At 37.3% G+C, this 22,938-nt stretch overlaps 1 protein-coding gene across 1 annotated transcript in view; it reads right to left on the bottom strand.

The window, feature by feature from the left end:
• The window catches only part of TSNAX (translin associated factor X), a gene marked incomplete at both ends in the record, with an annotated part of 40,597 nt that extends 38,222 nt beyond the window's left edge, over positions 1–2,375 (bottom strand). The window contains one exon of the mRNA XM_084254027.1: positions 2,345–2,375. Coding sequence (XP_084110153.1) covers positions 2,345–2,375 — 31 coding nt within the window. The remainder of the gene's footprint in view (positions 1–2,344) is intronic.
• Positions 2,376–22,938: the final 20,563 nt, after the last annotated feature.

The raw sequence follows: 22,938 nt of genomic DNA, 5'->3' as shown, positions 1-22,938 counted from the left end.
GGTTTTTTGACATGACATTATTGTACACTTAATAGACTACAGTAGAGTGTAAGCATAGCTTTCATGTACACTGGGAAACCAAAAAATCATGACTTGCAAATTGTGGTATTGACTTTACTGCTAGGTTCTGGAGCCAAACCTGCCATAACATTTATAAGAAAGGAGAAAATGTAAGGGAGAAGAATATCAATTTTCACCTCAGACCAGCTGCAGAAACAAGAACTGTAGGCTCAACTTCTATTTCCTTGTTTACTGTACTTTATTAAAAGAATTTTTTTCTTTCCTTTTCTCTACCCAGACCATTGTTTCTATGGCATAATGGTGATTGTTGCATGTATTGTTTATATGTATTGAGAAGGTTTTGTCCATGAATGAGGGTAGAAATGAAGTAACAGGATCTGGTACTCAGGGGATAGTATCATGTGGGATATTTTTTATTTCTGGTCAAGTGAAGACCAGGAATAAAAAAATTAAATTCAAAATAAAATTTCCTGAGAAAGTGAATCTCTCTAGGTTCCTAAGATAGAAATACATACTTTGGATGGAATAGAAGAACAGCAGCAAAATAGATACCTGCATGTAGATAACTAATAGGCACAGAGAATTAATCTCACTGATGGCTTTCATAGAAAAAAAATTTTAATGTTAATGAAATCAGAACCGGGTGGGACTTTGTTACCATTTCAAAAATTGTCAAAGGTGAATGAATTTGACTTCATAAGTGTTTCTGCCGGATAATCGCTTCACATGAAATCACGTGATAGGTTTCAAGGACTATCCTTGGATTAAATGTGTATTCCTTTTACCAGAACTACTTCACTTTAAGAAACCAGTCCAACATCCCTTCATATATTCCTTTTCTGATAAACTATTAGAATGGATTGTATCGTTGCAAAGAAAAACTCTAATTGATCTAGAAAATGTTACAAGGAATAGGTGCAGGCCACAGATCCTGAAGGAATGTTTATTGGGCTTAATAATTATTAAGACACCAAAGGTTCAGTGAAAGTGTTTCTCAGGTAGACTCTAGCATGCAGAAGCAAAAGAGTTACCTTATTACCTATGTCAATGTAAGGGAGTGCCTATTGAAGGAAGACTTTGTGGGACAAGTGTCTTTTTTCCTTTAAGTGCTGAAAATGTTAAAGAAATATGGGGAAAGCCTGAAGATAAAAATTTTGGACTGAGAATAAAGAAGCAGGATTTTATTTTATTTTTTAAAGATTTATTTATTTATACAATCACTGGGTACAGTCAGAAGCGCGGGAGGGTGAGCGAATTCACCAGAGCCAGAGCGTGGAGTAGAACAGGCAGAGTGGCGAAGTACACTGCTGAGGGGAGCAGCGGGCATGGCAGGAGAGGTCTGCGTGCCATGTGGGATCAAACCGTCGCTGCAGAGGCTGTGGGCAGCTTCGCAGCCCAGTGCGAAACCACTGTGCCACCAGGGGAGGCCCAGAAGCAGGATTTTAAACTATGTTAAAAGAACTTCCAGTGTATTATTAGCTTCAGAACTGAGGTACCATAAAATCAGACTCAAATTATGATCCTATGGATTGTTAAAATTCAAAGTTTAATTGCATTTATAGCATCACAAGATCTCGCTAAGTGGGCTATAATGGAAGACTCCAAGAGTTGAAATGGGGAAATAGAAAAGAATTTGGAGGATGTAGACTACACACTCTGTTAAGCATTTCTTGTGTGCAGAAGTGGAAACTCCCACCCCACATACCTGATGAAAATGTTCCTGCTTTGCTGGAGATCTCACGACGACCTCACCTCATTTACCTTGTCAGTGGTGGCCAAATTGCCTCATGCCTCATTTCTGCCACCTCATATTTGTCTCTGCTTCTACAATTAGGATCAATCCCAGCAGGCTCTTGAAAGTCAATTACAAAGTCAAACTTTAAGGGAAAGTCTTACACCCCAAAAGATGTCTGTCGATTTATAATGTAAAACTATGAAGATCAATGAAATGCATCCTGAAAGTGTTAAGAAAGAGAAATAATTTTAGATAGACTAATATTTAATGATAAGTTCTCAAGCCAATAGGAGTCATTCTCATAGTTTGCATGCTCAGTTATCTGAAACCTAGACTCAATGGTGGTCACCTGAAGTTACAAGAAATTCCTTTATTATAAAACAGAGAAAGGACGATAGGAATTTAGGATGGAGTTATCATATTAAAATAGAATTCTGAATACATTGTCTTCATTATAGTATTGAGAAGTACAGTGGAGTTAGGGAAGGCAATCAAGAAAATATGACTGCCTATTGACCCACAAGCAGAACCTGGACAACTGGAGGCTCCTTACCCCTTTGCCTTCCACGGAATGTGCATTCCACTCACCTTCCCCATCCCAGAAGATGCCCAAGGACATATTCCTGAGACAAAATATGTTGTTGAGACCATCTGGAGGGCTTACGTGACTAAATCCAGTTAAGCCTCTATATAAACTTTTAAGATTTGGCCGGAGGGTACAGACAACTCCTGTTAATCAAAACTGCCACCTACCAATATGGAGTGGCTTGCCTTTGTCCTCAGTCTCTCCCTGCCTTCTTTGCGGGGGAGGGAGGATTCACATTACAAACTTGAAAGATCCTAAAGTTGCAACAAATATTGAAAGCTGTAAGAATTTTCCAGGTACTATAACTGACTTTTCAGTAGTCTGGAGATGATTCTGTCATTGAAATGAATTTCAATAAGGTTGATGGTATCCTCGGCAGTGGCCAGAAGAAATATTTTAAAAATAAATAAGGTTTGGGCCTCCCTGGTGGTGTAAGGGGTTAAGCACAACACCTTGAAGCTACCCGCAGCCTCTGCAGTACAAGTTCGATCCCCGGCTGGCCAGAGAGATACCCACATGGCGCAGCAGACCTCTCCTGTCTCACCCACTGCCCCCCTCAGTCAGTCTGCCTGTTCTGTTCCCCACTCTGTCTCTAGTGAATCCTCTCACCCCCTGCACCTCTGGCCTGTACCCCAGTTCTTATGTGCATAAATAAATAAATCTTTTTTTAAAAAGTAAATAAGGTTTGATTGGCATAATAGCAAGATAATCAGAAAGGTTCTAGATCACATAGACCTTAGAAACAAATTACCCTCTAAAAGTTCCTTGAAAACTGAAATTTTACTTAAGCATTCATTATTAAACATCACTGCCCGTCACTTAATTCCCATCCTAATTCATTGAGAACTGCTTGAAGATACTCTTGAAGAAAACACAGTAGTAACATCACCAGTACTATCTGTAAATTCTTCTCCTAGACTTCCCCTAAGGGACTGTGTTTATTTACCAGGACACTTACAGCAAGGACTAGCTGGGTGGACTCCAGAAGTCTGCTATGATCCGTGGTAAATATGCATGTTGATGAATACAGATTCTACATGAGTATGCCTCCTGGTGATTTAAATGGACACCTTACCATTTCCACAGTTGTTTCCTAAACAAACAAATATATAGTTGGGATACAAAATATAGTAGGGTATGCAATGCTGACAGAATTTTCACATAACCTTCTGATCTGTGAAATATATGCCATAATTGTAGAATGAGCAGAGTGGAAGTCTTTGAAACTCTTCCCACCACAGGGTAAAGCCAAACACATTTTTAAAGAAATCTGAGATTTGTGCCATCATCAAAGACTTGCAGGGAGCAGGAATGATTATTCTTAGCACATCCCTATTTAACTTGCCTCTTTCACCAGCACACAATGAGTTTGGGGTAGTTATTATCATACGTGTAATTATGGGTGGCGGCTCCAATTACAGCTGCTATTTTAGATATGATCTCTTTTCAAATGCAAATCAATAGCCCCCAATATCTGAAGTTATAAACATTCTCTCATCAATTTATTCTTCTCTCCCCAAATAAGGAAAGAGCATTAGAAGTAGTTCACTTTCACCTCATAAGAACACATTCTTACCTCAAGGCTATGTCAATTCAACTGCTCTGTGCAAGAATTCAGTCTACAGAGATCTTGTTCATCTCTCTGTCACACAGAGGATGTTCGTCTGGTCTACTCCTCTAAAGATTCATGCCACTAGGACCTAACTAGTATTAGAATGACCTCACTTATGAAACAGTAAGTGAAGAAATTGTCTAAATATCCAACAAGGACATGAGCCAAATCACTGTCCACTTGCAAAGTATAATATGAAAATAAATTTACCAAAAGCTTGAAACACACAAATTATTTATATTGCTGTACTAAGTGAAAAAAGTTGTACAATATGTTCTGTGTATGATTTTAAGGACAGAAAAGGATTTTTTTTAAAGATTTATTTATTTATTTATTTATTTATTTATTTATGCAAACACTGGGCACAGTCAGAAGCGCGGGAGGGTGAGAGAATTCACCAGAGCCAGAGCGGGGAGCAGAACAGGCAGAAGGACTGAAGTACACTGCTGAGGGTAGCAGCGGGAGTGTCAGGAGAGGTCTGCGTGCCATGTGGGACCCTGCTGGCAGCCTGGGATCAAACTGGCACTGCAGAGGCTGTGGGCAGCTTCGCAGCCCAGCACTGAACCACTGCACCACCAGGGGAGGCCCAGAAAAGGATTTTAATAATGTAAGCAATGGCAAGGGTCCAGTAATACATGCACTCAAATTGCTGATGTCAATGTAAAATTTACAAAGTTTTTGAAAAATAATTTTTCAATACACATCAAGAGCTTTGAAATTTGTTGCAGTTATTTCACTTCCAGGACTATCCCCTAAAACTACGCATAGATGCAAATAAATCTTTATTTTTTTATTATTGATTTTTTTATTTTTTACATCATTTTTCATTTTTAAACAGTATTTGCTTCCCCCCATCCCCTCAGGTGTAGTCCTATAGAGTTTCCTTCACTAGTGCACCCGTGCACCATCACCTCAGTCCCCTGTGCTCCTCTCTCCCTCCCTCTGATCCCGCTCCCTCCTCCCCTGCAGTATGTCTCTGATTTGTAATTGTCTGTTTTTGCTTTGTTGTGTTTTGTAGTTATTATTTTTTTTTACACTGATGTCTTATTTTGTTCCCCTATATTCCTGCTATAAGGGAAACCATCCGATATTTTTCTTTTTCCTTCTGGCTTATTTCACTGAGCATAATTCCATCTAGTTCCATCCACGTTGCTGCGAAAGACATGAGTTTATCTTTTTTTGATTGCAGAATAATATTCCATTGTGTGTATATGCCACATCTTGATCCAGTCATCTGTTTTTGGGTGTTTGGGTTGTTACCAGGTTTTACCTATTGTAAATAGTGCTGCAATAAACATAGGGGTACAGGTGTTCTTTTGAGTCAATGTCTTTGTGTCCTTTGGGTAGATTCTTAAGAATGGAATTGCCGGGTCATATGGTAGCTCCATTTTTAATAGACGGAGGAAACTGCAGACGACTTTCCATAGTGGTTGGACCAATTTGCACTCCCACCAGCAATGTAGGAGAGTCCCTTTTTCACCTCATCCTTGCCAACATTTATTGTCGCTTGTTTTTTTGATATGTGCCGTTTTACTGGTGTAAGGTGGTATCTCAATGTGGTTTTAATTTGCATTTCACTGATGATATGGGATGCTGAACATTTTTTCATATGCCTGATAACCATTTGCATTTCCTCTTTGGAGAAATGTCTTTTAAGTTCTTCTGCCTATTTCTTGACTGGGTTGTTTATTTTGTTTTTGTTGAGTTGTGTGAATTCTTTGTATATCTTTGTGATCAGTCCCTTATCAGTTGACTGGAGTGTAAAGATTTTTTCCCAATTAGTGGGGTGTCTCTCTGTTTTGGTTAATGTCTCTTTTGCTGTGCAGAAGCCTTTCAGTTTGATGTAATCTCAGGTGTTTATCTTTTCCTTGACTTTCTTTGCATTGAGTGATGAGTCTTTAAAGATGTTATTGCGGGGCCTCCCTAGTGGCGCAAGGGGTTAAGCACCGCACTATGAAGCTACCCGCAGCCTCTGCAGCACAAGTTTGATCCCCGGCCAGCCAGGGAGCGACCCCCATGGTGCAGCAGACCTCTCCTGATTCGCCCACTGCTCCCCTCTGCAGTGTACTTCAGTCAATGTGCCTGTTCTGTTCCCCACTCTGTCTCTGGTGAATCCTCTCACCTGCCACATCTCTGGCCTGTACCCCAGCTCTTTTATGCACAAATAAATAAATCTTAAAAAAAATAAAGATGTTATTGCAATGTATGTCTTGTAGTGTTTTACCTATATTTTCTTCTATATATTTTATGGTTTCAGGTCTTAGCCCAGTTCTTTTATCCATTTTGAGTTGATTTTTTGTGCACAGTGAAAGGTAGTGGTCTAGTTTCTCTTTTTTTTGCGTGTGGAGGTCCAGTTTTCCCAGCACCATGTATTGAACAAACTTTCCATATTCCATTGCATATTCTTTGCTCCTTTGTCAAAGATCAGTTGTCCATATAAGTATAGTTTTATTTCTGGGCTCTCTATTTGGTTCCATTGGTCTGTGTGTCTGTTTTTGTTCCAATACCAAACTGTTTTTTTTTGTTTTTTTTTTTTAGATAATAAATTTTATTGTTATATTCCCCATACAATTGCAGCCCCCCCATTCTGACCCCAATCCCTCCCCTCCCGCCCCCGCCCCCGCCCCCCTAAAAGTGTCTCTGGTTCATAGTTTTTTGTTGATTTTGATTTTCACTTTCTTACAGTTATTCATTTTCCTGGTCCCTTATTTAAGTTTTCTAGATTCCTGCTATGAGTGAGACCATCCGGTATTTTTCTTTTTCTTTTTGGCTTATTTCGCTGAGCATGATCCCTTCCAGCGCCATCCATGTTGCTGCAAATTGCATGTGTTTATCTTTTTTGAATGCTGAGTAATATTCCATGGTATATATGTACCACATCTTCTTGATCCAGTCATCTATTTTTGGGCATTTGGGTTGTTTCCAAAGCTTAGCTATTGTAAACAGTGCTGCTATAAACATAGGGGTGCAGGTGTTCTTTGGAACTGATGTTTCTGTGTCCTTTGGGTAAATACCTAGGAGTGGAATTGCTGGATCATATGGAAGCTCTATGTTTAGTAGGTCCAGAAATCTCCACACAGCTTTCCACAGTGGTTGGACCAGTTTGCACTCCCACCAACAGTGTAGAAGAGTTCCTTTTTCTCCACACCCTCGCCAACATTTGTTGTTGCTAGTTTTTTTAATATGTGCCATTCTCACTGGTGTAAGATGGTATCTCATGGTAGTTTTGATTTGCATTTCCCTGATGACAAGTGATGTTGAACATTTTTCATATGCCTGTTGGCCATTTGCATTTCCTCTTCAGAGAAGTTTCTTTTTAGCTCTTCTGCCCATTTTTTGACTGGATTATTTTCTTTGTTGTTGTTGAGTCTCATCAGCTCTTTGCAGATTTTTGTGATCAGTCCTTTATCATTAGTGTTGGGTGCAAAAATGTTCTCCCAGTTGGTGGGGTTTCTCTTTGTTTTTGTTATTGTCTCTTTTGCTGTGCAGAAGCTCTTTAATTTGATGTAGTCCCAGCTGTTTATCTTTGCCTTCACTATCACTGCTTTGGGTGATGTGTCTGTAAAGATGTCTTTGATGTGCAAATCACGTAGTGTTTCACCTATATTTCCTTCTATATATTTTATGGTTTCAGGTCTTATGTCTAGTTCTTTAATCCATTTTGAGTTGATTTTTGTGCATGGTGTGAGGTAGTGGTCAAGCTTCATTCTTTTGCATGTAGCGACCCAGTTTTCCCAGCACCATTTATTGAACAAACTTTCTTTGCTCCAATGCATAGTCTTTGCTCCTTTGTCAAAGATTAGTTGACCATAAATCTGTGGGTTTATTTCTGGATTTTCTATTCGATTCCATTGGTCTGTATGTCTGTTCTTGTTCCAATACCATGCAGTTTTGATGATTATGGCTTTGTAGTATAGTTTGAAGTCTGGGAGTCTGATGCCTCCATTCCCTTCTTTGTTTTTCAGGAGAGCTTTGGCTATTCGGGGTTTTTTGTGATTCCATATGAATTTCATCAATAATTGTTCTATTTCTTTGAAGAATGACATTGAAATTTTGATTGGAATAGCATTGAATCTGTATATTGCTTTTGGAAGGATGGCCATTTTAATAATGTTTATTCTTCCAATCCATGAGCAGGGGATGTCTTTCCATTTCTTTGTGTCTTCTTCTATTTCTTTTAACAGTGTTTTATAGTTTTCTTTGTATAGGTCCTTTACTTCTTTTGTTAGATTTATTCCCAAATATTTGATTTTTTTTGTTTCAATAACAAAAGGGATGGTTTTTTTGATTTCTTCTTCTTCAGATTTATTGTTTGTGTATAGGAAGGCTACTGACTTTTGCGTGTTGATTTTGTATCCTGCCACTTTACTGAACTGATTGATGAGTTGAATTAGTTTTTCTGTGGAGTTTTTGGGGTTCTCTATGTATAATATCATATTGTCTGCAAATAGTGATAGTTTGACTTCTTCTTTTCCTATTTGGATTCCTTGGATGTCTTTCTCTTGTCTTATTGCCCTGGCTAGGACTTCCAGTATTATATTGAAAAGCAGTGGTGAGAGTGGACATCCTTGTCTTGTTCCAGATCTTAATGGAATTGCTTTCAGCTTTTCACCATTGAGAATGATACTGGCTGTTGGCTTGTCATAGATGGCCTTTATGATGTTGAGGTATGTTCCTTGTATCCCAAGAATTTCAAGGGCTTTTATCATGAATGGGTGTTGCACTTTGTCGAAAGCTTTCTCAGCATCTATTGATATTATCATATGGTTTTTATATTTCTTTTTGTTGATGTGTTGGATAACGTTGATTGATTTTCGGATGTTGAACCATCCTTGTGTCCTGGAATGAATCCTACTTGGTCGTGGTGAATTATCTTATGGATACATTGTTGGATTCTGATAGCTAAAATTTTATTGAGGATTTTTGCATCAGTGTTCATTAGGGAGATTGACCTGTAGTTTTCCTTTTTTGTGTTGTCCTTGTTCGGTTTTGGTATTAGTGTAATGTTGGCTTCATAGAACGTGTTTGGTATTGTCCCTTCCTTCTCAATTTTTTGGAAGAGTTTGTGAAGGATAGGCACTAATTCGTCTCTGAATGTTTGGTAGAATTCATTTGTAAATCCATCAGGTCCTGGGCTTTTGTTTTTGGGGAGGTTTTTGATTACCAATTCAATTTCGCTGCTTGCCAATACCAAACTGTTTTAATTATTATGGCTTTGTAGTATACCTTGAAGTTTGGAGGTGTGATACTTCCTTTCTCCTTTGTTTTCATTGGTAGGGCTTTAGCTATTCATGCATTTTTGTGGTTCCATATGAATTTCATCAGTATTTGTTCTATTTCTTTGAAGAATGTTATTGAGATTTTTATTGGAATAGTGTTGAATCTGTATACTGTTTTTGGTAGGATGGACATTTTAATAATGTTAATTCTTCCAATCCTTGAGCAGGGGATGTCTCTCCATTTCTTTGTGTCTTCTTCTATTTCTTTTAACAGTGTTTTATTATTCTTTCACCTCCTTTGTTAGGTTTATTCCCTGCAAATAAATCTTTATAGATAGAAATGTTTAATGCAGAATCATTTCCATTACTCAAAGATGGGAATAACTTAAAATGGTCAAATATGGGAACCCTTATATTGATGAAATTATGACACATGCATGAAATGGAATATAATATAAATATTACATTTAACTCACAAAGATTTTCATTACATTTGAAAATTTTGTGATAATACATAATAAAGCAAGACAAACTTACATACATTATATCAATCTATTAAATATGTGCATTTTTGTAGAAAAACTATTAAGAAATAGAACAACAAAGATACATGGTCAAATACTTTTCACTGAAGCACTGCTTGTAATAGTGAAACTTCTGAAGCAACTTAAATGTTCATTAATAGAACTAGATTAGTTCAATAAATTATAGTATATTCATTTTACTTTTACTATGTCTTAACAGTGTCTCATTAACAAGGACTTGTTTTGTTATTTGATTCAGACTGAAAACTTATATATTTTAGTTGGACAGATAAGTATATTCACTTTGATTATGATTACTGATAGGATTTCTTTCTACCAAAATTTTTTTGATTTCTATTTGTCTTACTTTTTCTGACCTCTCTCTCTTTTCTTCCATTATTAAAAAATTGTGGGATTTATTTCTTGTATTCTCTTTCTCCACTGGATTGGAAAATACATCTGTTTATATTTGATACTTTCTTTGAAATTATATCTATACTTAACAATACTCAAAAAATTATTCTTCTATAAAAAATCAAACTATTAATGGCACTTCCCTCCAGACTTGCATGCATTGAATTGTAGTTTGTTGCATTACATCATGTGACATACATTTAGGCTTATGATCTTCCTTTATACCATCAGTTTGTTCATTTTTACCTGTTTTCATACCTTACAGAATTTCAGATTTTCCTTGTGAGATAGTTTTCCTCCTTTTACTAAAGAAAACTTAAATAACAATCTAACTCGAAAGAAAAATACATAAAATATAATACGTCCCTATAAATTATTAAAGGAAAAAATCTGCTGTGACACCCACCAAGTCAAGAAAGAACATTACTGGGCCTCCCCAATGGTGCAACGGGTTGAGCACAGCTCTGTGAAACTGTCTGCAGCCTCTGCAACGTGGGTTTGATTCCTGGATGGCCAGGGAGATACCCACATGGCCTGGTAGACCTCTCCTGTTTCGCCTTCTGCTCCCCTCAGGAGTGTCTTCGGTTTGCCTGCCTGTTCTGCTCCCTGCTCTGTCTCTGGTGAATTCTCTCACCCTCCTGTGCCTCTGGCCTGTACCCCAGTTCTTGTATAAAAAAAATAAAATAAAAAGAAAGAAGGAACATTACCAGGACCCCATGCTGCTCATCATCATCGATAGTTTCCTGGAAACTGTGGACTTTTAAGCCTAACTTTGTGTAGTGAAACCAGATCATCACATAATGAGCTTTCATTCCACATTGGCTAGAATTCTCTTATTCCCCATCAACACTATAACAAAGCAAAGTTGACCAAAACGATGTTATTAGAGGCTCTGAATATATGTCCAGGTTAGTTCCATAAAAATTATATATACATATATTTATGTGCAAATTATACACAGACATTCAACCATTTTTCACTAGGAAGAAAATTTCTTTATCTTTAGTAACAGTTTTTGCTTTAAAATCAACTTTTTATATATCAATATAGCAGCAATCAACTTTCTTTGGGTTAGAGTTTGCCTACTATCTCTTTTTTCATCTTTAGCATTTCTGTATCCTAATATTTTAGATAGCTTATTTAGAAATACCACAGAGCTCATTTTTTCTTTTTTTTTTTAAAGATTTATTCATTTATGCATACAAGAACTGGGGTACAGGCCAGAGGTGTGGGGAATGAGAGGTGTCCCCAAAGACAGAGTGGGGAACAGAACAGGCAGATTGACTGAAATACACTGCTGGGGGGAGCAGCGGGAGAGTCAGGTCTGCTGTGCCATGTGGGTATCTCCCTGGCCAGCTAGGGATCGAACTCGTGCTGCAGTGCTGCAGATTGCTTCATAGGCTGCGTATTAACCCCTTGCACCACCAGGGTGGCCCTCATTTTTTCTTTTGAGTGCCTCTCTTTGTAATTTTGTTGAATCTGTTAGTCTAATTACATTAAATGCAGTTACTGATATATTCAGCTTAAATCTATCACCTCTCTATTTGCTTTTTATTTATTTCATCTTCTCTTTATCTCTCCTTTTGCCCTTGTTTCCATTCTTTTGAATTGACTTAATTTTCAAAAATCCTTTCCCTCCCCAGACTTTCGTCCATTTCTCAGCCTTGTAATTATATCTCTTTTAATTTTCTATTAGTGTTTCCCAGAAAATTGCAGTTTTCATTCTAGACTTATCAAGACCAAATGCAATTTGGTAATTTTACCTTCATCCTGAGCAATGCAAAGATCCTTTCCTTACCTTTGTTTTATTATGCTATTGTTATTATGTCTCAAATTTTTCTATTACTATATTTAAATTCCATAAGAAATATTATTCTCATAACTATTAGTTTAGGTAATCAAAACTAACTGGATTAACTCAAATATTTACCATTTGCATTGCTTTTATTTCTTCTTGCATTTCCAAGTTCTCATCTGAGGTTGTATTTTCTCCTACCTGAATAAAACCACTTAGTATTTCCATTAGTACAGGTCTATTCATAGCTAGTTCTCTCCATCTTTGTTGGTCTAAATTTTTTTTCTTTTTCTTTACATCTTGAAGAATATTTTCTCTGGGCATAAAACCCTAAGCTGGCAGTTATTCTCTTTCAGCTGTTTAAATAAAAATTATTGGGAATATAAAAATATAAAAAATTAATAAAAAAAATTATCACTCCATTGTATTCTGTCTTGCACTGCTTTTGGTCTAGTTGTCAATCTAATTGTAGTTCTTTAGTGTCTTTGTGAATACATATTTTTAGAGTCCTTTCATTTTGTTTTGGCCTTTTGAAACAAAAGTAATAGAAAACTAGAATAGCAAGCATGTTTATTTGCCAGTCTCTCTGTGAATCACTGGTCTTTGCCAATACTAGGTTTTTAGAATAAGGCAGAGAAAACACATTTTTTAAGTTAACAGCTATGTTTTAAATGTATTACCTATTTCTTATTATTTGAAATTATATACAGCAAATAAAACTAGTCAGGCAGAACTATCTCTATTGCATATTGTAAGAGCTATAAAAGAGTTTATTTGTGAATCTTTTTTTTTTTAACCAATGAACACAATGTAGTGTGGGGTGAGCTCCTAAGAAAGTCTGATCAGTGAGCACCTGTTTTCATCAGCAACTCCCCTCAGGCTAGCAGGGCTGTTCTAATGATATTCTGAGACCACAGCTAGATTGATTATTGCTTCCATGATGTCCCTCCAAAGCAGTGCAGGGGAGAAGCAAGGTTAGAGTTAGAGCTCTGGCCTGGATCCATGGACCCCATTCCATCCTCCTCCCCAGGCTGAATCCCCCACTAACAATCCCCTCACTCACACCAGTTTGGGAAATCTCCCATCGGCCTAGACTGGAATTTCTCATAATTTCTGTAGTGCGTCTTCAAATCCTTGCTTCGCTCTCACTTTTTATTTGGGGAGATAGAGCCAGAAGCCTCTACTACAATAGCTGCAGTCTTGTGAGGAAACAGAAGTCTCCTCTTCACGGATATTTTCTGGGCCTTTTTCTCTTTGCCAACTTCAAAGATTACCTTGATTTGAGTTTCTTGGATAAAAGGTACTTTGAAAGACACAGTCATTTGGAAGCTCACTGTAACTTTATTTACTCTTAAAAGGGCACCATTGACTTGGGCTCTTTAATTTGGGGTTCTTGGAAAGAAGGCCAAACACTCCCTGCTACCCACCTGGGAGAAAATCGACGTTCTTTTCTTTCTCTTTCTCTCTTTTATTTTATTTATATATTTAACGCTTTTCTTCTCCATTTCCTTTTGTTTTAAAGGAAACATTTAATAGGCACTTAATAATTACATGTGGACTTGATCTAGATCGTGAGCTCTTTTCATGAGACATTTGCACAAGAACTGATGAAACCATCTGTAATAAAAGAGTCTGCCTTTTCTTAATTATAAGTCTCACTAACTGAAAGTTCTGATGAAGGGTGTGTTCAAGTGCAAGACACATTCCTTATGTGATTAGTTAGGCTACCTGACTTCAAACAAGTTTTATTTTTGTCTCTCTTACTGATATATTGCATGGCCTAATTCTGCTTGGCACAGATGAAGTTTGATCAACATGTTTGGCCAAGGTAAATTAGCAAATCCCTAAATAAATCAACTTGTTTGGGCAAAACAAATAGATCTATTATGACATGAGCCAAGCAGAAACTTCCCCTGCAACTTTCCTGGGTCTATGACACACCTTCAATGTCTAAAGGTTTCGCCCACTACTGCAGGGAGCAGAGCTGTACCTGCGTTGGTGCACGTTGAAGTTTACATAAGTTTAATAGTCTGTGTCATGCTGTTGACTTGACTCAGAACTCAGTGATGGGCAGGTCAATGTTACCTGGAGAGCATCTGATCTTAATCTCATATCTGCCTCTGGTTTTGGTGAAACTGTTGAGGACTCTGAGAAATAAAACAGAAATGCTCTCTTATCTGGCATCTGAGAGATAAATGAAATGTATATCTTTAATTTTTTAAAGCACTCTATTGAAAATGCCTAGATAAGACTGTGAAAGTAGGCATTTTCTGACACATGCATGTGGATTTCAAATCTATTGAAAATACAGTTTCTCAAAGAAAAATATTGGATGGTTTCACTTATAGCAGGAATATAGGGGAACCAAATAAGACATCAGTGTAAAAAAATAATAACGGTACAAAACACAACAAAGTAAAAACAGACAATTATAAATCAGAGACATCCTGCAGGGGAGGAGGAGGGAGAGGGATCAGAGGGAGAAAAGGAGGAGCACAGGGGACTGCGGTGATAGTGCACGGGTGCATTGGTGAAGGAGATTCTATGGGGACTAAACCTGAGGGAGTGGAGGGAAGCAAATATTGTTTAAAAATGAACAATTATGTAAAAAATTAAAAAAGGTAAAAAAGGAAAAAAATACAGTTTCTCACACTTGATATTTCATAATAAATTATCCTGGTTTTCAGAGATCAGTAGGTACCTGTATAACAAGAAAAACTGACTCTTGGTTTGCACGTAGCCTTTGTAATTCTTTACTAAGTTATACATATTTGAGATGATCACTGGAAGCAAAGGTATGTTCTTGGATTGCAGCAGGGCTTATATTTAGAGGCAGCCCTGTGGAGCAAAATAACAGAATTTGAGGAATCAGCTGGAGCTGAATTTGAACACTGGTTCTACCATCAAGTTGAAGCTTCATACTTCCAGCCATGTAACTTGATTTGTCTGGGCCTCAGTTTCCCTCATCTGTGTATGAAGGTAATTAAGTGAGATGATGCATGGAAAGTATCTGATACATCAGAGATGTTAACATGATGGTTGCAATTACAGTTACAATATTCACTTAATAAGTGTTTGCTTGTTAATATTATATGGAGGTGACTCCCAAGAAAGGATAAAGCATGAATGTTTTTTCTATTTGTCAAACATTTATAACTCAATATATAGAAAACGTAGGTCACATAGATGCATATTGGATTAATATACATGAATAAATGTTATGTACCTCCCCCATAACTGAAAAGTAGAAATTGGAGAGTCAATGAAATGACATTCTATTTTTTTTTGCTGTTAGAATTTAAATTGTCCCAGATCCTTGGAATAACCATAATATCAATTGAATATAAATTGAAAACTATACAGCTCCATTTTCCTTACATATTCAGGAATGCCACAAAATATTGTAACTCTTATTTCATCATTTTTATGAAGCCCTTAGCTTCAACACTTATTATTACAAATTCAAGAGGTATATAAAATAAACTATTTTAAATCTCTTTTTAAATTTTTGCATAAGAAAAAATGCTTTCAATATTTTAATAAAATTTGCTTAATGTTGCTATAGCTTATCAAAACTTGATAAAAGTAGCACCAAAAGGAAAAAACAAAACCCTCAGCCCAACTTAACTAATAAATGTCACTGCAAAGTTGTAAATAAAATTATATTCAATAAATCCAGTAATACATTCATCAAATCATTAATAAATATATTAGATAGAGATCATCAGCATAACCTAAAAGTTGTTAGAAATCTTAAGAATTCTATAAAGGGACCTCCCTGGTGGCACAAGAGGTTAAGATGCAACCTATGAAGCTGTCTGCAGCCACTGCAGCATGAGTTCGATCCCCAGCCAGGGAGCTACGTGGCACAGCAGACCTCTCCTGACTCTACCACTCTACCACTGCTCCCCTCAACAGTGTATTTCAGTCAATCTGCCTGGTCTGTTCCCCGCTCTGTCTCTGGTGAATCCTCTCACCCACCACACCTCTGGCCTGTACCCCAGTTCTTGTATGCATAAATAAATCTTTAAAAAAAAAGGATTCTATAAATGTAGTTCCCTGTATTAGTATGTAAAATCATATGTTCTTTGTAATGGCTTTGTAATGTGTCAACTTGGCTAGACTAAGCCAAGTTTCGATGAATTCCCTTCCTTATAGAATAAGTCAGTGTTAACAACTATGAACAATTTATATACACACAAGCAATAACAGCTCCCATCAACAGACAACACTTACTGATTTTAAGACATACTCTGATTTCAGGCAGTTTAAAATTTCAAAGAGATCTGCAGCTAAAGATCAGTGAAATATTGCATTGATATTTAAAATTTGTGAAAAAACAATGGGATTATTGATTATAATTAATTTTCTTTACAATACTAATACATTTTGATAAATTAAACTCAGGCACAAAGTCACAGGACAAATGACTAGTTAGAACAGTTATTTTTAAAACATGTCAAAGAATTTATTACCTTACCTTATGATAAAAATAATTTTTGTAAATTAGTAAGAAAATAATCAATATTCAAGACAAAATGAGCGAAACACATAACCAGACAGACAGAAATCAGTGACATTGTGGCCAACTCTCAATTATGGAAATGTAAATTAAAACAAAATGCTATTTACATTATCAGGTTGTCAAAATTTTTAAAGTTTGGTAATATTCAGTATTGCCAAGAGTAAAGAAAAGCAAACACTTTCACACATTATTGTTGTTAAAAGTATAAGTGATAAATAAATAGATGGCACATCTTTTATTTTTTTCACTTTTTGTGAATACTTTTTTGTATATATTTATTACATCATTCTTCATATTTGCACAATGTATGATTTTTTCCCTGTGAAATTCCCGCCACCATTTCACCCATGCACCATCACTATAGTCCCTTGTGCTCACCCGGTCCTGATCCATCTCCCTCTTCCTCCCCTAGAGAATATCTCTGATCTATAGTTGCCTGTGGATTTTGATTTTTACTTTATTATAGTTACTTTTATTTCCTGATCCCTTATTTGGTTCCTCTACCTTCCTCCTATAAGTGAAACCATCAATATTTTTCTTCTTTTTGGATTATTTCACTGAGCATAATCCCTTCCAGCTCCATCTGTGTTGCTGCAAATGGCATGAGTTTATCCTTTTGATTGCTGAGTAATATTCCATTGTGCACATATACCCATCTTCTTGATCCAGTCATCTATTTTTGGGCATTGGGTTGTGGTCAAAGCTTACCTATTGTAAATAGTGCTGCAATAAACACAGGGGTGCAGGTGTCCTTTTAAATTAGTGTTTCTGTGTCCTTTGAGTAGATACCCAGGAGTGGAATTGCTGGATTATATGGAAGCTCCATTTTTAGTAGACTGGGGAACCTCCATACAACTTTCCATAGATGTTGAACAAGTTTGCATTCCCACCAACTGCGCAGGAAAGTTCCTTTTCCTCCACATCCTTGCAAACATTTGTTGTTGCTAGGTTTTTGGGTGTCTTTTGTTGTGGTTTTTTTTGTTTGTTTGTTTGTTTGTTTGTTTGTTTTTTTGTGGGACCCTGGCCGGTGGCCGGGGAACGAACCTGCGCTGCAGAGGCTGCAGGCAGCCTTGTAGCCCAGTGCTCAACCACTGCACCACCAGGGGAGGCGCTAGTTTTTTTTTTAATAAGTGCCATTTTCACTGGTGTAAGGTGGTATCTCACAGTGGTTTCGATTTGCATTTCCCTGATTACGAGTGATGTTGAACATTTTTTCATATGCCTGTTGGTCAGCAAATCTATACTTCTATTGTTACTTTATTTGTTGGTGTTTCTATATTGTATAATATTGATTTGGATTTCTTTCCTAATTAAAGCCCCCCCTTACCTATTTCAGATTTGCTGGGGTTTTTTTTTCATGTTGAGCTTACTTATTTTAATTTCTTCATTTGAAATTGAGAGTAAATCCAAATACAAGTATTTAAGATTATACAAATGTAGCTTATATTTTCAGTTTTGATTTCGTTTTTAATCTAGGAATTTAGTGACTTTTCATTTTTATTTTATTGTGGCCACTAGACAGGGTCTGAAGGATTTCTACCTCACAGAATTTATTAAGACTGTCATGTGTTTTCATACATAATCATTTTTCCCAGTCCATAAATGTCCTAAAAAACTCATTTTGCGATGTTCTAAATGTAAGAATGAATTATCTCATTTTATTATGCAATTACACTATATCCTTGTTTCTTTTTATCTAATTCATCTTTATTTTATAAGGGAATGTCCTATTGCAGTATATTTTTCATGTTTATTTCTCTATTATATAGATGTTATATTATTTTTAAAAAATATAATATTGGGCCTCCCCGGTGGCGCAGCGGTTGAGCGCTGGGTTATGAAGCTGCCTGCAGCCTCTGCAGTGCCGGTTCGACCCCTGGCTGCTCCCCGGCCACCCGAGGAGGGTCCCACATGGCGCGCAGACCTCTCCTGCCGCCCGCTGCTCCCCTCAGCAGTGTACTTCGGTCCCTCTGCCTGCTCTGCTCCCCGCTCTGGCTCTGGTGAATTCTCTCACCCTCCCGTGCTTCTGACTATACCCAGTGCTTGTATAAATAAATAAATAAATAAATAAATAAATAAATAAATAAATAAATAAATAAATATTAAAAAAAATTTTAATATGATAAATCCTGTTCACTTAGTTTTTACATTATTCCCTGTTATCTCCTTCTTAGTATTTTCCTGTTAGACCATTTATCAACAATTAATCTTATACCAATATCAATTTTAGTTACATGTTGAGAGTAATACATGACTTTTTTTAATCTACCAGTCAAATGATGTCTTTATTAATAAAATATATATTTCATTTCACATAATTAATTTTGGTGCATGGGCTTTTTTAAATTTTATATAATTCTTACATCATTTTTCATTTTTGCACAATCTATGCATTTTCATTTTGGTTATATTCCCCATACAATTCCCACCCCCTCTTATTTTGACCCTAATCCCTCTTCTCCTCCCCACGCCCCCATAGTGTGTCTCTGGTTTATAGTTGCTTGTTGATTTTGAATTTTTTCTTTATCATAATTAGTCTTTTTCCTGGTCCCTTATTTCAGTTTTCTAGATTCCTGCTATGAGTGAGACCATTCGGTATTTTTCTTTTTCTTTCTGTCTTCTTTCGCTGAGCATGATCCCTTCCAGCTCCATCCATGTTGCTGCAAATTGCATGAGTTTATCTTTTTTGATGATGGCACATCTTTTAGTGTGACAAATTGTCATATGTCAATTTTTTGTTTCTTTTTTTGTGGGACCCTCGCCGGCGGCCAGGGAATGAACCAGTGCTGCAGAGGCTGCGGGCAGCCTCGCAGCCCAGCGCGCTCAACTGCTGCACCACCAGGGGAGGCCCTGTCATATGTCGTATTTTAAAAATGTATTCTTGGCTTTATAGAAATCAGATTATATCAGTGGTTTGTAAAGTGTTCTACAATAGAACTCAAATATATCAACCACGTGACTTTGTAATTAAACCCATCTAGATAAAGCCTGGGCTGTAGGATTTAACATAGAGAAGGAAAAAGTCTGGGTTCTAGGTAGCACTGAATCTATATACTTCAGGGTTTCTTAAAGGTTCATTCAAAACTCCATGTAAATAATTGCATGCATGTTCTACCAGTCATGAGAAAAACACAAATAAATGCTGCTTGGAGAAGCAGAGAAAATACAGAGCATGAAGCCAGGCAGACCCGCAAGCACCTCTCATTCCTAGCACTCATTTGCTATGGAACTTGGATAAGACAATTTCATTAGACTGGGAAAATAAGTAGAACACTATATGCTTTGCAGAATTATGGTGAGGACAGAATGAGATAACATATAAAGCTTCTTTGTTGTGACCTGATGTATAGTATTTAATGAGTAAATACAAATTTTATTTTATTATTAGCTCAAAATCTTGGCTATTGACTCTTTTAAAAATGCTGTCTTAATTCTGGAGAAAAATGAAGCTATTCAAGTTTAATAATTCACCTATAATTTCTTCTTTGGAGATATTCACATGCTGTTTGTCGATTTTGTTTTCATTCTTGTCATAAAGTTTTCAGTTAACACACAAGTACTATTCCAGGTCTCTGTCTTGGCTCAAGATGACTTTGGGTCAGGACAGTCATGTGCAAAAATATCTTGTATTTCATGATGGTTCTACATTTTTGTAGATGTCAAGTTAAGAAGAACAGTTAATCCCCAAGAATGTCACAATTTACTGGTGTTGGAATCTGTAGCTAGCACTCTGGTAGTATCTATTCATAGCAGTCCCATGGGTGACATTACATTTGTGTTTTGGAGATTATCTGAGGAAAAGTCACTTATTGTTCTTTTGTACTTGAAAAACATCCAGGTTTATACAGTATATTATTTTTAAAAATATATCTTGCTTTGAAATAAGAGAATCTGTTGCAAGGAGGGGAGATTTGAGTAGACTGGATGAAGACCTTAATTTGAACCAAGAATTCGAATGTGAAGAAATGTTTATCCCTGAAATGTGTCCATGACCTACATTATATCCTATTACGGGGAGAGTGAGAACTGAATTACAGGCACATGTACTGTGTCAACTCTATAAAGTTACCTTAAATATAGAAGACCTTTTAGGCCTCAAACAGAAGGAGAAAATTATTCTTGCTGAGTTAACAAGCAAAAACCTGCTTTGGAATCATTCGTATTAATATATTGTAGGGTAAGGAAAGAATGTCAGGCTTTTCTGCCCTCCCACCATCAGGTTAGATGATGGATCCTTGCGGTCCTGAATGCATGCCTGATGGCGGGCACCTGGAATAGAGTATGGGCAGATGTAGATAGGATTCACCTGGGCTAAGACTGGGCTTTTAAGGGCAGCATCATGGGGACGCCAGTAGAAGCCAAAACAGAAGCCTAGAAGTGGAAAAGCAGGAAAGCAAAGAAGCAGAGAGAACGCCAGAGAGCCCAGAAAGAGTAAAGACTCGCTGGGAGCTGGGAGGACTGCCAGCTTCCCTGCCCCCCAGCACCCCTGCCTGCCGTGTACCTGGTAAATCCAAATAAAAGCCTGCAAAAAAGCCACTGAGGGCTCCAGGACTCTGACTCCTCCTTCACCCGGTCTGCGGGATCATAGAAAACCTGCTCAGTGTCCATTCCTGTCCCTACATATATCTACATGGAGAATGTAGGAATCAGAAAAAGATGGTGAGCATCAGGGAATGAGAGGTTAGAAAGGTACATCCAGAACTATCTAGACTAAACTGATGAGCCACACAACTAACATCTTTTATGCTGATTGTATGCTGAATATGGAAGATGCTCTTGGCTGCAAGTAACAGAAATCTTTACTTTTCTTCCTAAATGTGAAGAAAAGGTATTAGCTCATAGAACAGAAAGTCTAAACCTAAGACAGGCCCTAGATACAGCATAATGAAGGCTTTAGCTCTATTTCATTGTTATTGGCCTGCCCTGTATCTGCTAGCTTGTCCAGACTGTCTTCCACTAATAGTACAAGAGGAAGGGAAGCGAGTGCGTGGAGAAAAACTATTCATCGGTTCATTTAAGTTAGTAGCGGTCAGATGCCCACGATTGCATTGATTATTATTGCCATGGAAATATCATGTGCTGATCAGCTTAAATTTCACCCCCAGAGTCAATTACTTGACAAGAGGAAAATTAATGTTATTGGCTTAGTTGGATAGAACCTATCCCAATTTGACGATAGAGTCAGGTTCCTCTTTTCATGCCCGTATATGAACAGAGTTGGAACTCTACTAGGAAGAAGATGGTGGGGTTAGAAGGAGAATGTATGCCAGGTAGACAACTGCCAGATTATACTACATATGTTCATTAAGGAACCTTCTGATCAGAAGTCAAAATTTTAAAATTTACTGTCCATGGGATGTAAAGTTCTGGTCACATTGCCCCTTATATTTTTCTTGTTAATATAGTGACATCTGGATTTATACCATTATCTCTCTAGATCTCCACGGGATTGAACCATTCTTGATGTGCTGACAAAATCAAGTGTTTGTGCCTGCATTTCTGAGAACCAGTTGCATAGAGAATATAACGATTTCATCAAGGTAACCCCAACATTACAGACAGTTTACCTGTCATTGACGACTTCCTTCTAATCATAGTTCTTGCTTTCATTATTCATATTTTATATTTCCTCAGCTTTCAGTACAGAATCATTCTAAAGTTTTATTTTTATGTATTAGTGTGAGCATTCTAAGTCTGTGTCTCGGGTTATTACCTTAATGTAGTAAAAATACAAGTCCAATATAATTTCTTTTCCTTTTCATTTATTATGTTCCTTTGATACTTGTAGGGTAAGTAAAGTATCAGGCTTTTCTGCCCTCTCCCCATTAGGATTGATAATGGAACCCTGTGGTCCTGAATGCATGCCTGATGGCAGGTACCTGGAGTAGGTTGTGGACATATGTAAGTGGGTACGCCTGGGCTGAGAGACTGAGTTTATAAGGGCGGCATCACGTGGACGCCAGCAGAGCCGAACAGAACCACGAGAGCGAAGAAAGTGAAAGGAGCAGAGAACAAGGCCAGAGAGAATGCCAGAGAGCCCAGAAAGAGTGAAGGCTTGCTGAGGACTGGGAGACCTGCCAGCCTAAAGGTGCATCGGCACCCCTGCCTCCCGTGTACCTGGTAAACTCAATAAAAACCCTGAAAAAGCCACCGAGGGCTCCAGAACTCCTTTATGCCATCTGCATAGGATCATAGAGATCCTGCTCTATCCCTTCCTGCCTCTGCAATACTTATATATATGTTAAAAAAAATTAGCAGTTGCATGTACTGGAATGAGACAAATGCGAGCAAAGACTTTGTTTTATTTACCACTGTAAACCAGAACTTAGAATAGTGCCAGGCATATTTGGATCTTCAGTAAATTACAGGCAATCCTTACTTTGCACAAGAGCATGGACCTGTAAAATGAATGCGCAAGCTAAAACCAGTCAAAGTGTTACTTAAAAAAAATTATTATATTGTACTTGCTTACAATGCAGGCAAAGTATTCTTAATAGCCAATGGGAA

This window comes from Talpa europaea (genome assembly GCF_964194135.1).
Source record: "Talpa europaea genome assembly, chromosome: 14".
In the NCBI taxonomy this organism is placed as follows: Eukaryota; Metazoa; Chordata; class Mammalia; order Eulipotyphla; family Talpidae; genus Talpa; species Talpa europaea.
This window is presented reverse-complemented; position numbering and strand designations above follow the sequence as displayed.